General features: G+C 47.1%; 1 protein-coding gene across 3 annotated transcripts in view; it reads right to left on the bottom strand.

Moving 5' to 3' along the window:
• The window catches only part of ZC3H3 (zinc finger CCCH-type containing 3), a 349,381-nt gene that overhangs the window by 89,055 nt on the left and 245,124 nt on the right, over positions 1 to 15,202 (bottom strand). For 2 of the 3 annotated variants that reach the window (XM_048841821.2, XM_075124896.1), the window contains exon 9: positions 13,331 to 13,462. The exons of the other annotated variant lie outside the window; for it this stretch is intronic. In XM_048841821.2, the coding sequence (XP_048697778.2) occupies positions 13,331 to 13,462 (132 nt within the window). The remainder of the gene's footprint in view (positions 1 to 13,330; positions 13,463 to 15,202) is intronic. 3 annotated transcript variants of the gene reach the window in all.

Genomic DNA, 15,202 nt, shown 5'->3' with positions numbered 1-15,202 from the left:
TTGGGGTACTGTGGACACAATTCGATGGTATTGGCCTCCGGGAGCTATCCCAGAGTGCTCCATTGTGACCGCTCTGGACAGCACTCTCAACTCAGATGCACTGGCCAGGTAGACAGGAAAAGAACCGCGAACTTTTAAATCTCATTTCCTGTTTGGCCAGCATGGCAAGCTGCAGGTGACCATGCAGAGCTCATCAGCACAGGTGACCATGATGGAGTCCCAGAATCGCAAAAGAGCTCCAGCATGGACCGAACGGGAGGTACGGGATCTGATCGCTGTTTGGGGAGAGGAATCCGTGCTATCAGAACTCCGTTCCAGTTTTCGAAATGCCAAAACCTTTGTCAAAATCTCCCAGGGCATGAAGGTCAGAGGCCATAACAGGGACCCAAAGCAGTGCCACGTGAAACTGAAGGAGCTGAGGCAAGCCTACCAGAAAACCAGAGAGGCGAACGGCCGTTCCGGGTCAGAGCCCCAAACATGCCGCTTCTATGATGAGCTGCATGCCATTTTAGGGGGTTCAGCCACCACTACCCCAGCCGTGTTGTTTGACTCCTTCAATGGAGATGGAGGCAATACGGAAGCAGGTTTTGGGGACGAAGAAGATGATGATGATGATGAGGTTGTAGATAGCTCACAGCAAGCAAGCGGAGAAACCGGTTTTCCCGACAGCCAGGAACTGTTTCTCACCCTGGACCTGGAGCCAGTACCCCCCGAACCCACCCAAGGCTGCCTCCTGGACCCAGCAGGCGGAGAAGGGACCTCTGGTGAGTGTACCTTTTAAAATACTATACATGGTTTAAAAGCAAGCATGTGAAAGGATTACTTTGCCCTGGCATTCGCGGTTCTCCTAGATGTACTCCTAAAGCCTTTGCAAAAGGTTTCTGGGGAGGGCAGCCTTATTGTGTCCTTAATGGTAGGACACTTTACCACTCCAGGCCAGTAACACGTACTCGGGAATCATTGTAGAACAAAGCATTGCAGTGTATGTTTGCTGGCATTCAAACAACATCCGTTCTTTATCTCTCTGTGTTATCCTTAGGAGAGTGAGATATAATTCATGGTCACCTGGTTGAAATAGAGTGCTTTTCTTCAGGGGACACTCAGAGGAGCCCATTCCTGCTGGGCTGTTTGCCTGTGGCTAAACAGAAATGTTCCCCGCTGTTAGCCACAGGGAGGGGGGAGGGTTGAGGGGGTAGCCACGCGGTGGGGGGAGGCAAAATGCGACCTTGTAACGAAAGCACATGTGCTATGTATGTAATGTTAACAGCAAGGATTACCCTGAAAGAGTGTAGCCACTGATTTATAAAATGTGTCTTTTTAAATACCGCTGTCCCTTTTTTTTTCTCCACCAACTGCATGTGTTTCAATGATCACAGGATCTTCTCCTTCCCAGAGGCTAGTGAAGCTTAGAAAGAAAAAAAAACGCACTCGCGATGAAATGTTCTCCGAGCTCATTCTGTCCTCCCACACTGACAGAGCACAGACAAATGCGTGGAGGCAAATAATGTCAGAGTGCAGGAAAGCACAAAATGACCAGGAGGAGAGGTGGCGGGCTGAAGAGAGTAAGTGGCGGGCTGAAGAGAGGGCTGAAGCTCAAACGTGGCAGCAGCATGATGAGAGGAGGCAGGATTCAATGCTGAGGCTGCTGGCGGACCAAACCAGTATGCTCCAGTGTATGGTTGAGCTGCAGCAAAGGCAGCTGGAGCACAGACTGCCACTGCAGCCCCTGAGTAACCAACCGCCCTCCTCCCCAAGTTCCATAGCCTCCACACCCAGACGCCCAAGAACGCGGTGGGGGGGCCTCCGGACAACCAGCAACCCCACCACAGAGGATTGCCCAAAAAAAAGAAGGCTGTCATTCAATAAATTTTAAAGTTGTAAACTTTTAAAGTGCTGTGCTTAAAGTGCTGTGTGGCATTTTCCTTCCCTCCTCCACCACCCCTCCTGGGCTACCTTGGTAGTCATCCCCCTATTTGTGTGATGAATGAATAAAGAATGCATGAATGTGAAGCAACAATGACTTTATTGCCTCTGCAAGCGGTGATTGACGGGAGGAGGGGCGGGTGGTTAGCTTACAGGGAAGTAGAGTGAACCAAGGGGCGGGGGGTTTCATCAAGGAGAAACAAACAGAACTTTCACACCGTAGCCTGGCCAGTCATGAAACTGGTTTTCAAAGCTTCTCTGATGCGTACCGCGCCCTCCTGTGCTCTTCTAACCGCCCTGGTGTCTGGCTGCGCGTAACCAGCAGCCAGGCGATTTGCCTCAACCTCCCACCCCGCCATAAACGTCTCCCCCTTACTCTCACAGATATTGTGGAGCACACAGCAAGCAGTAATAACAGTGGGAATACTGGTTTCGCTGAGGTCTAAGCGAGTCAGTAAACTGCGCCAGCGCGCCTTTAAACGTCCAAATGCACATTCTACCACCGTTCTGCACTTGCTCAGCCTGTAGTTGAACAGCTCCTGACTACTGTCCAGGCTGCCTGTGTACGGCTTCATGAGCCATGGCATTAAGGGGTAGGCTGGGTCCCCAAGGATACATATAGGCATTTCAACATCCCCAACAGTTATTTTCTGGTCTGGGAATAAAGTCCCTTCCTGCAGCTTTTGAAACAGACCAGAGTTCCTGAAGATGCAAGCGTCATGTACCTTTCCCGGCCATCCCACATTGATGTTGGTGAAACGTCCCTTGTGATCCACCAGAGCTTGCAGCACTATCGAAAAGTACCCCTTGCGGTTTATGTACTCGGTGGCTTGGTGCTCCGGTGCCAAGATAGGGATATGGGTTCCGTCTATAGCCCCACCACAGTTAGGGAATCCCATTGCAGCAAAGCCATCCACTATGACCTGCACATTTCCCAGGGTCACTACCCTTGATATCAGCAGATCTTTGATTGCGTGGGCTACTTGCATCACAGCAGCCCCCACAATAGATTTGCCCACTCCAAATTGATTCCCAACTGACCGGTAGATGTCTGGCGTTGCAAGCTTCCACAGGGCTATTGCCACTCGCTTCTCAACTGTGAGGGCTGCTCTCATCTTGGTATTCATGCGCTTCAGGGCAGGGGAAAGCAAGTCACAAAGTTCCATGAAAGTGCCCTTACGCATGCGAAAGTTTCGCAGCCACTGGGAATCGTCCCAGACCTGCAACACTATGCGGTCCCACCAGTCTGTGCTTGTTTCCCGAGCCCAGAATCGGCGTTCCACAGCATGAACCTGCCCCATTAGCACCATGATGCATGCATTGTCAGGGCCCATGCTTTCAGAGAAATCTGTGTCCATGTCCTGATCACTCACGTGACCGTGCTGACGTCGCCTCCTCGCCCGGTATCGCTTTGCCAGGCTCCGGCGCTGCATATACTGCTGGATAATGCGTGTGGTGTTTAATGTGCTCCTAATTGCCAAAGTGAGCTGAGCGGCCTCCATGCTTGCCTTGGTATGGCGTCCGCACAGAAAAAAGGCGCGGAACGATTGTCTGCCGTTGCTCTGACGGAGGGAGGGGCGACTGACGACACGGCTTACAGGGTTGGCTTCAGGGAGCTAAAATCAACAAAGGGGGTGTCTTTACATCAAGGAGTATTTCAGGCAGGACTTCACGGAGGGTTCCAATAAGAAATGGTGCACCTAAGTTATTGTTCTTATTGGAACAAGAAGGTTAGCCTGGCCTCTGATTGATACATGGCTAGATTTACCTCGCTGCACCTTCTCTGTGAGTGACTGCAGTGTGACCTAGAGGAATGAGTCCCCTAGACAGGGGAGGGGGGAAGCAAATGAGTACAAAACAAATCTGGTCTATTTCTTGTTTTGATCCACTCCATCTATCTTTTACATCTTTGGCTGGCAGCAGACGGTGCAGAAGGACTGCATGCCATCCACATCTCATGGCTGCTCGGCAGAAGATGGTACAGTACGACTGCTAGCCATCCTCATCTCTTGCCTGCCAGGCAGAAGATGGTACAATACAACTGCTAGCAATCCTCATCTCTTGCCTGCCTGGCAGAAGATGGTACAGTACGACTGCTAGCAATCCGTATCGCCTGCCTGCTCACCATAAGACGGTTCAATAGGACTGACTGCAGGACTAAAGAGAATGACCTGGTAAAGTCGCTCCAAATTTAGTCCCTGCGCCCATGTCTGCCCAGGCGCTCCCAGCCGACGTGGCCAGGAGCACCTCGGACATGACGAGGACGACTACCAGTCATACTGCACCGTCTGCTGCCAGAAGGCAAGGGGTTGCTGCTACTGTGTAGCAAAGCCGTACCGCGTCTGCCAGCACCCAGGAGACATAGGGTGACAGTTACCTGAGCGGGTTCCATGCTTGCTGTGGTATGGCATCTGCACAGGTAACTCAGGAAAGAAGGCGCGAAACGATTGTCTGCCCTTGCTTTCACGGAGGGAGGGAGGGAACAGGGGCCTGACGATACGTACCCAGAACCACCCGCGACAATGTTTTAGCCCCATCAGAGTGCTCCATTGTGACTGCTCTGGACAGCACTCTCAGATGCCCGATTGTTTGCCGTTGCTCTGACGCAGGGAGGGGCGACTGAGGACACGGCTTACAGGGTTGGCTTCAGGGAGCTAAAATCAACGAAGGGGGTGTCTTTACATCAAGGAGTATTTCAGGCAGGACTTCACGGAGGGTTCCAATAGGAAATGGTGCACCTAAGTTATCGTTCTTGTTGGAACAAGAAGGTTAGCCTGGCCTCTGATTGATACATGGCTAGATTTACCTCACTGCACCTTCTCTGTGAGTGACTGCAGTGTGACCTAGAAGAATGAGTCCCCTAGACGGGGGAGGGGGGGAAGCAAATGAATACAGAACAAATCTGGTCTATTTCTTGTTTTGATCCACTCCATCTATCTTTTACATCTTTGGCTGGCAGCAGACGGTGCAGAAGGACTGCATGCCATCCACATCTCATGGCTGCTCGGCAGAAGATGGTACAGTACGACTGCTAGCCATCCTCATCTCTTGCCTGCCTGGCAGAAGATGGTACAATACGACTGCTAGCAATCCTCATCTCTTGCCTGCCTGGCAGAAGATGGTACAGTATGACTGCTAGCAATCCGTATCACCTGCCTGCTCACCATAAGACGGTTCAATAGGACTGACTGCAGGACTAAAGAGAATGACCTGGTCAAGTCGCTCCAAATTTAGTCCCTGCGCCCATGTCTGTCCAGGTGCTCCCAGCCGACGTGGCCAGGAGCACCTCGGACATGACGATGACGGCTACCAGTCGTACTGTACCGTCTGCTGCCACAAGGCAAGGGGTTGCTGCTACTGTGTAGCAATGCCGTACCGCGTCTGCCAGCACCCAGGAGACATAGGGTGACGGTTACCTGAGCGGGCTCCATGCTTGCCATGGTATGGCGTCTGCACAGGTAACTCAGGAAAAAAGGCACGAAACGATTGTCTGCCCTTACTTTCACGGAGGGAGGGAGGGAACGGGGGCCTGACGATATGTACCCAGAACCACCTGCGACAATGTTTTAGCCCCATCAGGCATTGGGATCTCAACCCAGAATTCCAATGGGCAGCGGAGACTGCGGGAACTGTGGGATAGCTACCCACAGTGCAACGCTCCGGAAGTCGACTCTAGCCTCGGTACTGTGGAAGCGCTCCGCCGAGTTAATGCACTTAATGCACTTAGAGCATTTTCTGTGAGGACACACACACTCGAATATATAAAACCGATTTCTAAAAAAACAACTTCTATAAATTCGACCTTATTCCGTAGTGTAGACATACCCTTAGTGTAGAAGAAGTGCTTTACAAAACTTTATATGACTAGACATTTTTTCATGACTTAAAAATACAAATAGTATGAATTGAATTTTTGAAATTTCAACATTCCCTTGCTGTTTGGCAAATTTATACAGTCGCCTCATGCTACTGTATGGGATTCAGGAAGTAAGATGGACTAGAAACATGAAGTGAAAGTTATCAATCTAGCTTCATTCCCCAAGCCTAGTAAAGAGTAAGAAAAGTGAACAGGAGGGTGTGGTGCTTAATGATTAGAGAACTTGGAATTAAGATTCCTGAGTTCTAGTCCCAGCCCTAACAGACTCACCATTTGTAACCACACGAGCCAATAAAGACTCTCCCTTCAGGCTGACCCATAGAAAGCCATGTTGAGTCCATCGTTCCCGAAAACTGCTCTCTGTATGCATGTCAGTTATAACGCCTAGCCTTTTCTATTTGTTTTTGCAACTGCACACAACTCAGAAGTGACCACAGAAGCTTTCATGATGTTTTGTTATCATGACCCCCATTAGCTCCTGATCCTTCAGCCTGATTTACACCCATGTAGAGTCCCACTGAAGTCAATTGGGCTTAGCATGGGTGTTGAGGTCTGTCTATGAAGATTTGATTTAAGACCTCAAACACATGCATGTGCAATATTTTTTATTCCAGTCACCATACCTTTTCTCCCGAGTCCATTCTACACAAAGCAATACACTGACAGACTTGCATTCTGCTTTGAATGGCATTTCACTCTAACAGGACTCAGCAGAACTTCACTGTAGTCCATTATTTTCAGGCACCCAGCACTCTGGCATCTGGCTTCTTGCTTTTGTGTTTAATTTAATTGTTCCCAATAGAGAGAAATAGCACTCAACCTCCTGCTTCACAGAAACCTGTCATGGGGAAACCCTCCTGCAGCTATGACCCATAGTCAAACAAGTAGCTGACCGAAAAGATATGCCTTTTGCCATGCTGAGAAGGCCGGTAAATACAGACTCTGGTCTCCAGTCCTCAAGAGCACACCTCTAAGAATCACTCAGCTGATGCCAGCTATCATGATGGGGCATGGAGAGAGGAGGTCTAGTTTCTAAGGTGGTACAGAGGGTCTCAATATCACAAAGCATATAGTTAAGATACATACAGCAGAACCTGGATCTAGACTCACTACTAATTCCATCCTGTACATTATTAATGGTGCGTATAAGGCTTATTAAGGACAGGTGTGTACATTTGTATAAGAATTGTTCCATCTTCAACAGATCAGATGACTTCTAACCTCAACAAGTTACACTACTACAAAGGGAAAAACGTTGGCAATTTGGGAAAGAAAGATTAGGGCTCCCTCTTCCCATCTCATTTCTTAGCAGTTGCTGTTTAAGTCACAGTGCACAGATACTGTAAAACAACTGGCATAATTTTCATTAAAAGCTCATACACGTATGTGCCGTGTGCGGCCCAAAGCTATAACCTGGGAGATGAGCAAAAGCTGAGCTTATCATCCTGAGTGTTCTGGAAGAAATTCTGAGAAGTACTTACGACGAGACACTGGAAACAACGTGCAATACATTATAAATAAGAATGGACATTTTTATGGGCATCTCATAAAAATCAGAAGTGGAACTTCTTCAGTGAAACACGGTGCAGTACACATGGCAGCAGGGAAGAGCAGGAGAAGCCGCTTAGAACCTCACTACCCAAACAGCTAATTTTCTAATCACTGAAAACCCTTTTTAAAGTTTATTTTTACATGATGCTACATCAACTCCAACTCCAACTCCACTTCCTTGCCTTGTCCTTTTACAGGTAAAATTGCAGACGGCTGGGTGATGCTGCATCTCGGACACAGAATGAGAAGCGATTTACTCCCGTCCTAAATTATTCAAAAGAAAAGGGACTGTGCATCTTTAACAAGCCATCATTTTATGAAGCAAGGTTAACATTTGTACTTGATTCAGTAGAAGATTATAAACTCTCTCGGGTCCATTTGAGGACTTTCTTCTTCAAGCAAAAGAAACAGACTCAGCACTTTTTATATTATTTAGAGAATAAAATTAACCCTCAATGGCCCAAGCTGGTATTACTCCTCTCCAGTTAAATATGGCACGCTCAGCAACTTCCCCCCCATATATAATTACAGGCTGCTATCCATCATCTGTAGGAGAATGCTTTTCTGACACTCCAAAAGTGACGCGGTAAGCACTTTTACTAATAGAATAAATATTCTAAATATCTCTTTTATATTTTCATTTAAATTGGAATATTTTAAAATAATTGTACACACAGTGCCTGGATGGCTAGTACTGCGTTTGGAGAGAGGTTGCCAGATTACTTTATTTACATTTACTCTTCGCCCAGTCCCCTCCCTGTACTGCCACAAAATGTAATTAGGCAAAAGGTTAATTTATTAGCATTTTTCTCCTCTGCTGCTGATATTCCGCTCACTTTATAGCTTTTCTTTTTGGCTTTTCTTCCTCCCTTTTGATGGTTCTGCTTTGCAGTTGTCTCTCCTATGGAATCTGTATATTTCATGCTGCTTTAGCAAATCCATCAGGTACAATCCTATGTCACAGTCGAACCGCCACATGGTCTGTGACAGTGCATGAGCCTGCTCCATTAATGGGGAAATAGATGGCCACACAGGTACTTAAATGGCTTCCTCCCCTCACTGTAGGATCTGAGAACCTGTTGGTCCAACTCTGCCTCTCTACTCCTGACAACAAAATGTCTCTCTACCCACACTCAAGAGAGAACCCCAAAACCACAGGTATGGGGTTATGCCCTGTGAGAAAATCTACTGGAGCCTTCGTCCCTGTCGGGCTGGACTCCACTTCTGCAGAAACAACCATCTCAGAGCAGAGCAGCAAATCTCTGGATTGTGGCCTTGTCTGCGAGAGCTGTAACCTCGACCAAAGGGCAGGAAACATGAAACAGGGTTCCTCAGGCTCCACTGCAGAGCAGCACATGCTCAAGTGTACAATGGCTAATTCCCCAATGGACGGTAGCCTAAAATGTCAGGGAGAAAAACCTCTAAGACCAAGAGGTGTGTAAAGCCGTGCCTAGGCAAACGTGTATCCATGTGTACCTATGAAATTCAATAAAATGTCACCCTACTGGGCTGGTGCCCTGAGGTTTGGAAGACCCAATATCAACAAATTACCACCTCATTAGTCGTTTGTTTTTCAGCCGAAGAGCCAGTGCAAAGCACTGTTTGCAAAGTTCCTGTCAGATTTAAATCTGGTGTCCAGATTCTCTAACTGGGAGAGGTGGCTTTTCCCTGAACGTCATACCTGACAGCACATACACCTCCTTTTTCATGAGCAAAAGCAGCCGTGGCAGGAGAAAAAGCCCTTTTGGAGGCACTTATCTGACATCTTTTCTCTACCAAAGGATCACAAAACATGTCCTAATTATTATGGGAAAATTTCATGGACAGGAGTAGAGGACTTTTCTTGGCAGCCTAGACGAACAGAAGCTAACTGAATAAGCATAGGATTTTACAGGACAGAATGACAGAATGCAGACAGTGGTGAAATGGACTGTCAGAAAACCCATTGCAGTAGCTTAAGCTACAACAGAACGGGCCAACAGTTCAGATTCAGAGTGAAAGGGCTTAACAAAGCGGGGGCTGGATGTATTTCAGAATCTGTGCCATTTCCAGCCAGACATTGTTTATTCTGTTTGCAAATTAACTGCCCAATTCTTTATGAACTATGACTTCCTGCTTCCAAAGCAGGGAGGGCTCCCACATGAGAACATCCTTGGAAAGCATGGTCTTGCCTAAAAGGGTCTGAGATGAGAACGAGAGGATGAGAAATGTCGGTTCATATCCTTGCTCCCCACAACTGTAAGAGATGGGAAGTGAAAGGGAAACAGTTATATTAAAAGGTGAAGCAAAGCCCACAGAATTAATGCGAGTAGATTGAAGGGAACCTTAAACAAAGAAAGGCGATCTCTAGCAGATACCCATACATCTAGCTCTTGAGTTAGAAAGCCATAAGGGTTTAGAACTGCAGGAGGCACCCTGCAGTATTCTACAAGGCTGGAGCTTGTGAAAATTTCTCCAATCCCACAAAGCGCCTGTTTGAAAAGCAATATGACTGAATGGAAGGGAAAGGAATTGAGACACCTTACAACCAACCCTCCTTTCCCCGCCAACAAATCTTCAACAGCCACAGGCAACATTCTAAATGAGAGGGCTCTCTCAGAAAGACACATTTGTTTTCCGTCTAATGAACGTTGAACCTCAAACAGTTCAGAGGTTCAAGTTTCCCCAAACTGTGGCAAATCTATGGTCTAGAAATGCAGCTGGAAAATTTCAGAAGATCAGGCTCTCATCAGAATTTCAAGGACAGAAATACCATAGAAACGACCTCTTCTCTTAGCATGTCAGTATTTCTACTTCATGTCCCAGCTGAAGCTAACAAGTGCAGAAACAAGTATACCAAATTCTAAACGGAAGATGTTCCCTGAATAATTCTGAACTTCAAAAACAGCTTGGGGCAAGTTCTGGACAAATGATCAGGTCTGGTCTTATTTGAGTCTAAGTGTCCATCCTTGTTTGTCTGCCCCCTCCAGGCCAAAGTGCTAAATACCCAATGGGAAACCTGTGAGCCATGTTGAAAATGAAATCTGAAAACAGGAATCTCTTGATCACACAGATATGATGTTACCTCAATGTGGCATCAGTTTGAAGTCTACAACCTTTTAACAAATTAATACCTTATGGTTACAGAATGTGTGAGAGAATGTTGGTCTATTTCAGTACTTCCCAAGCCATGGTCCATGGACCACAAGTTATTCAGAGTCCTAGCTGGTCACATGGTACTGGCTCGCCTTATTTTCAGCTGCTATATCACTTTAAGAGCATCTATAGACATATTCAATATTTCCCTGATATTAATATCCCACAACTGCAGAAGTTGCCTGAGGAATGTTATGGGATCAGAGGGGAGGTAGTCTCTTACAAATTATGTGATGATGACGGGAAGTGGGCACTGGCCTACGAGAAGTTGGATGGGAGGAGCTGGAGTCCACGAGAGATGCTCTCTATTGCAGAGTGGGTTAGACTACGGAAACATTTGGGATCCCCTAAACCAGTGGTTCTCAAACTAGGGATGCCACTTGTTCAGGGAAAGACCCTGGCGGGCCGGGCCGGGCTGGTTTGTTTACCCGCCGTGTCCGCAGGTTCGGCCGATCGTGGCTCCCACTGGCTGTGGTTCACCACTCCGGGCCAATGGGGGCTGAGGGAAGCGGTGTGTGCTGATGGATGTGCCGGCCGCCCTTCCCGCAGCCCCCACTGGCCTGGAGTGGCAAACCGTGGCCAGTGGGAGCCACAATCGGCCGAACCTGCGGATATGACAGGTAAACAAACCGGCCCACCAGGGGCTTTCCCTGAACAAGCGGTGCCCCTAGTTTGGGAACCACTGCCCTAGACTATAAGAGCCCTTATCTGGCAGGAGACTTTAAACTTCCAGAGGATTGAATACTGAGCTCACTGGTTTTATCACAGCTCATTCAGAAAGCTTTGATCACCCTGTTTAAAATTCACACATTCAATTGTGACACTTCTATCACAACCATTTTATTTTCTACAGCGTCCGCTGATTGATTTTTAATTTCTATTTCCATTAATCAAAATGTATCAAAGTGCAGACCTTTAGGTAAGACTGAAGATCACGTGCATTTGTGAATGATCTTATAATTATTACTTTGTTAACAATAATTAGTTAGTTTTACAATGTCACTCTCATACTAGAGACCTGACTTAAATTCCTTTCTATTTTTGCATCTGTAAATAGCTGCTGATACGATTTTGCAGGTGCAAATTCATTTGCAAATAACGTAAGTTAAAAGTATTCGTGTCCGCATCCATGCCTGCAATTAACACAGTAAATACAGTGTCATTGATGGCGCTTCACAAGCACCTGCGAAATTGGACTCGGTTATTTGCTAGCACAAAGTGGAGGCCAAGGTAAGATGCCTTTTAAAAAGTGATTTGTGTAACTGAGCCATGTAATTGCAAAGACCCCACTGAAAATCACTGCAGCTTTTATCCAAAGCAGCAGCAGAATGAACAGAACTATGGTACAAGAAAAAAATGTAAAGCCATGTGTCTTGGCACAGTGGGGAAAGGGAAATACTGACTGCCTTTTTCACTTCGTTCAATCAAGCCACGTAACGTCCACAAAGAAAAGAAAGCTCTGTAAAACTGTGAAGCAGCCGAAGTTCCTGGTGACTATTCTAACCGACAGCACAATTTGGGTGAAGAGGAGCTATTCAGGCACAGAACTCTCCTGTGCATTGCCTGCGAGCACAGGTTTCCCTGAAGACCAGACAGGGCATCTCACTGACTCACACCGTCTCCAGTCCAGCCCTTTGAGCAGGTTTTGGGAGGAACTCAACTTCCATCCCCAAAGCCAGGCATTTCTGCTATGCTCTGGCTTTACCAAGCAAATCTTCACAGCCTTGCCAAGGACAGCATGTGGAGAACAGATGTGATGCAGGCTCTATGTGACTGAGAAATAAAGCAGACTTTGGACCTGTGGGTAGCATACTCCTTAAGCAGCATAGAGACACCGTGGAAAGTCTCAGAGTGGAAAGATGTCAGACCAAGCTCAACTTTTATTTCTATTGCATGATGCGCAAATCACTCCTTTTTAGATAGAAGTTTCTGAGACTTCTCCATGTCTCTCTGTAGGATGACCATGCATAGGGTCTACGCATAGGGTCATCAGCTGAAGTGTCAGGAGCTTGGGGACAGCTTTGCACATTCACTCTAGATATCTATGATGCCCCTTAGGGACCTCACTATGTCAATCTGATTAACATGGGAGGCATCCGGATAGGATGGCTATGGCCACCAGGACAAAACTGGCAGACAGATAGCTAGAAATGCAAGTTAAATTTCCCAGGTTCTATGACGTTTCACAACACTGAGTTTTCAGTGAGGAAGGGTGGCCTCAAAGAGACAGAGCTTCAGTCCTCACCTCTGCCACAGACCTCCTGTGGTGCCCTTGGCGAGTCACATAGAACCGCTATGCCTAGATTCCCTGTCTGTAACAGGGAAGGAATAAAACCTCCCTTTCTCCCACCCCTTGTCTGTTTTATCTACTGAGACTGTCAGCTCTTCAGGGCAGGGACGGTCTCTTACTATACGTACAGCACCTTGCACAGCGCAGCACCGATCTCAGCTGGGCCCTTAGGTGCAACGGTAATACTACACCACCGACAACGAACAGCACTAAGTGTTGGAAGTTTTGCAGAACCCCACCCAGGTGGATCTGATAGGAGAATACGCCAATGGCACCACGCTGCAGCCCCTTTGCTTCTTTTCTTCGTGTGTAAGGAGACAAAGCCCTTCTGCCCATAAACCTTTTGAAATGCACAGGACTGCTGTTCATCACGTCCAGGTGTTCCACAGCTTTCAGCTCTACTACTCCCCTCGGCATCATAACCAGTGTGAAAAACAGCTTGTGGGTTACCAATACACCTACCTTCCCTCCTGCAGGGGCTCAGCAGCCGCGTATCAATCACGGCAGTCAACTGAAACCGAGAAAGAGGCACTGAGAGCTAGTCACCTATTTACCTTTTTGCCCAGGGGGCAGTAGCCTTTGAGGAAATCCTGGCACACTTCGGCTTTCCTGGACACGTAGACATGGCTGTAGGGACAGTCACTGTTGTTGCAGATTCCTTTCAGGAAGTATGAGCACACTGGCATCTGTAAGGGTAGAAGATGATCAAACTGTTGCCCCTCCCACGTAGATTAGGAGCCATTCCAAAACCCAGAACTGAAATAAAACCATGACACGCATAAAATAAAGAGATGCCTTTTGCCAGCCACTGATCCCGGGGGTATTTTTAGATCTTCTATCGGTCTCTTGCAACAGAACTCTCTGACTTTACATGGTCCCAGTGTATACATGCAGGGGGCAAACACACTGCTTTAGCATCCTTCAGGCTAGCTCAGAATGGGGTGGAATTAATGAAATTTCAATCGTGGTGAAAAGTGCCACTTTACAACACAGTGAAGTGATGGGGGAGTCGCTAATAAACTCAAACGTCACTGACGGGGCCTTACTGGCACAGGCTCCGTGTCAGATTGAGCTTCCTTTGCCACCATAAAGCTGCCAAAGCTCCTGAGTAACCTTGAATTGGAGAGAAGCAGGTTGCTGCTCTCCAGATTCTTTCACTTTCAATGTTTTTGAGCAGAAGTCTCAGTGTCCGGGGCTTAAACTTCATTTTCAGGAAGCACTGAGTCCGGCATTCCCCGGAGATGGAACTTCAGGAACCTCAGACAGGTTGGTCCTATACAGAGGTTCTCAACCCAAAGGTCATGACCCCCAGAGGGTTGAACCAGAGGCGTCTCACCTTGATCTTTCCTGTTGCTAATCAGGAATGAGGGGCTTGGCTAGACAGGAAAGGGCCCAATCAAGGAGTCTCAGGATGGAGAAGGTTGAGAATCACTCTTCTAACACATTTTTAATTTTTCTTTCACCAGCAACTGTCTCGCTTCAAACCCAGATTTCAGAACAGTTTTCCCTAGGTGTGCGACCTAGGCCACTGGAAGTCTCTGTCTTGGCTAGAAAAGGAAGAGGATAACCACTATTGTGTATGTTTCTTTACTTTAAAAGGTGACCATGGAGCAGAATGACATGGGGGATAGTGAAAGGAAAAGGACTGGTCTGATTCTTTCCCTGGGGCTCTCTCTCATTCTGCAATGATATACAAGTGTGTCAGACAACCGGTGCCTTAGATCTGCAGGCAGCTCTAGACAAAATAAACATTCCAGAAGTCATTATTTCCAGTCATTTTGCAATACTACAAGCAAAGTGAAACAGTGAGAAATCAAGGATCCTTATGGTCATGCCTCAAACCACAAACTTTACCTTCAGCCAGCTGTTATAATTAAAAACAAATTACCAGCCTGCTGTGATATTTCAGATTTTTCTCTACCGACTACTGCATGCAACTTCCAAAACTGACTAGCCAGTTACAAATCTGGGCTTTTGCCCAGAAGGGAATTTAGCCCTTTGGATCTGTGCCGATCCCCTATTCGCAGATAGCAACGTGCAGTTTCCGAAGCTGCTGTTATGGTCCATTTGTTCTCCCGCCCGTGCTTTGCTCTTCATTCCTGATCACCCCCGCCCCCACCCCCTACACACAGCTCACCTAAATGCAAAATTTACTTACTGCACGGCAGCATATCAATCCCTCAGTTGAATCACGGGTATCATCTTAGTCCTGCAGGTTCAAATATCCCCAACCCAATATTTACAATTCTGCAATAACTGCAGCTGATATTCTATGGAAAAGTCCATTTCCCTGAAGGAAAAATTAGGGTTTTCACTAAATGGGTTCACTTGAGTGAGAAACACAGAGGGGTGTGGGGATGGGGAAGCATAAAGGAAAGAAAACAAAAGGGAAGAGTTTATTTTTAATTGTCTTTTAACTGCAGACA

Source organism: Caretta caretta, chromosome 2 (genome assembly GCF_965140235.1).
Source record: "Caretta caretta isolate rCarCar2 chromosome 2, rCarCar1.hap1, whole genome shotgun sequence".
NCBI lineage: Eukaryota > Metazoa > Chordata > Testudines > Cheloniidae > Caretta > Caretta caretta.
This window is presented reverse-complemented; position numbering and strand designations above follow the sequence as displayed.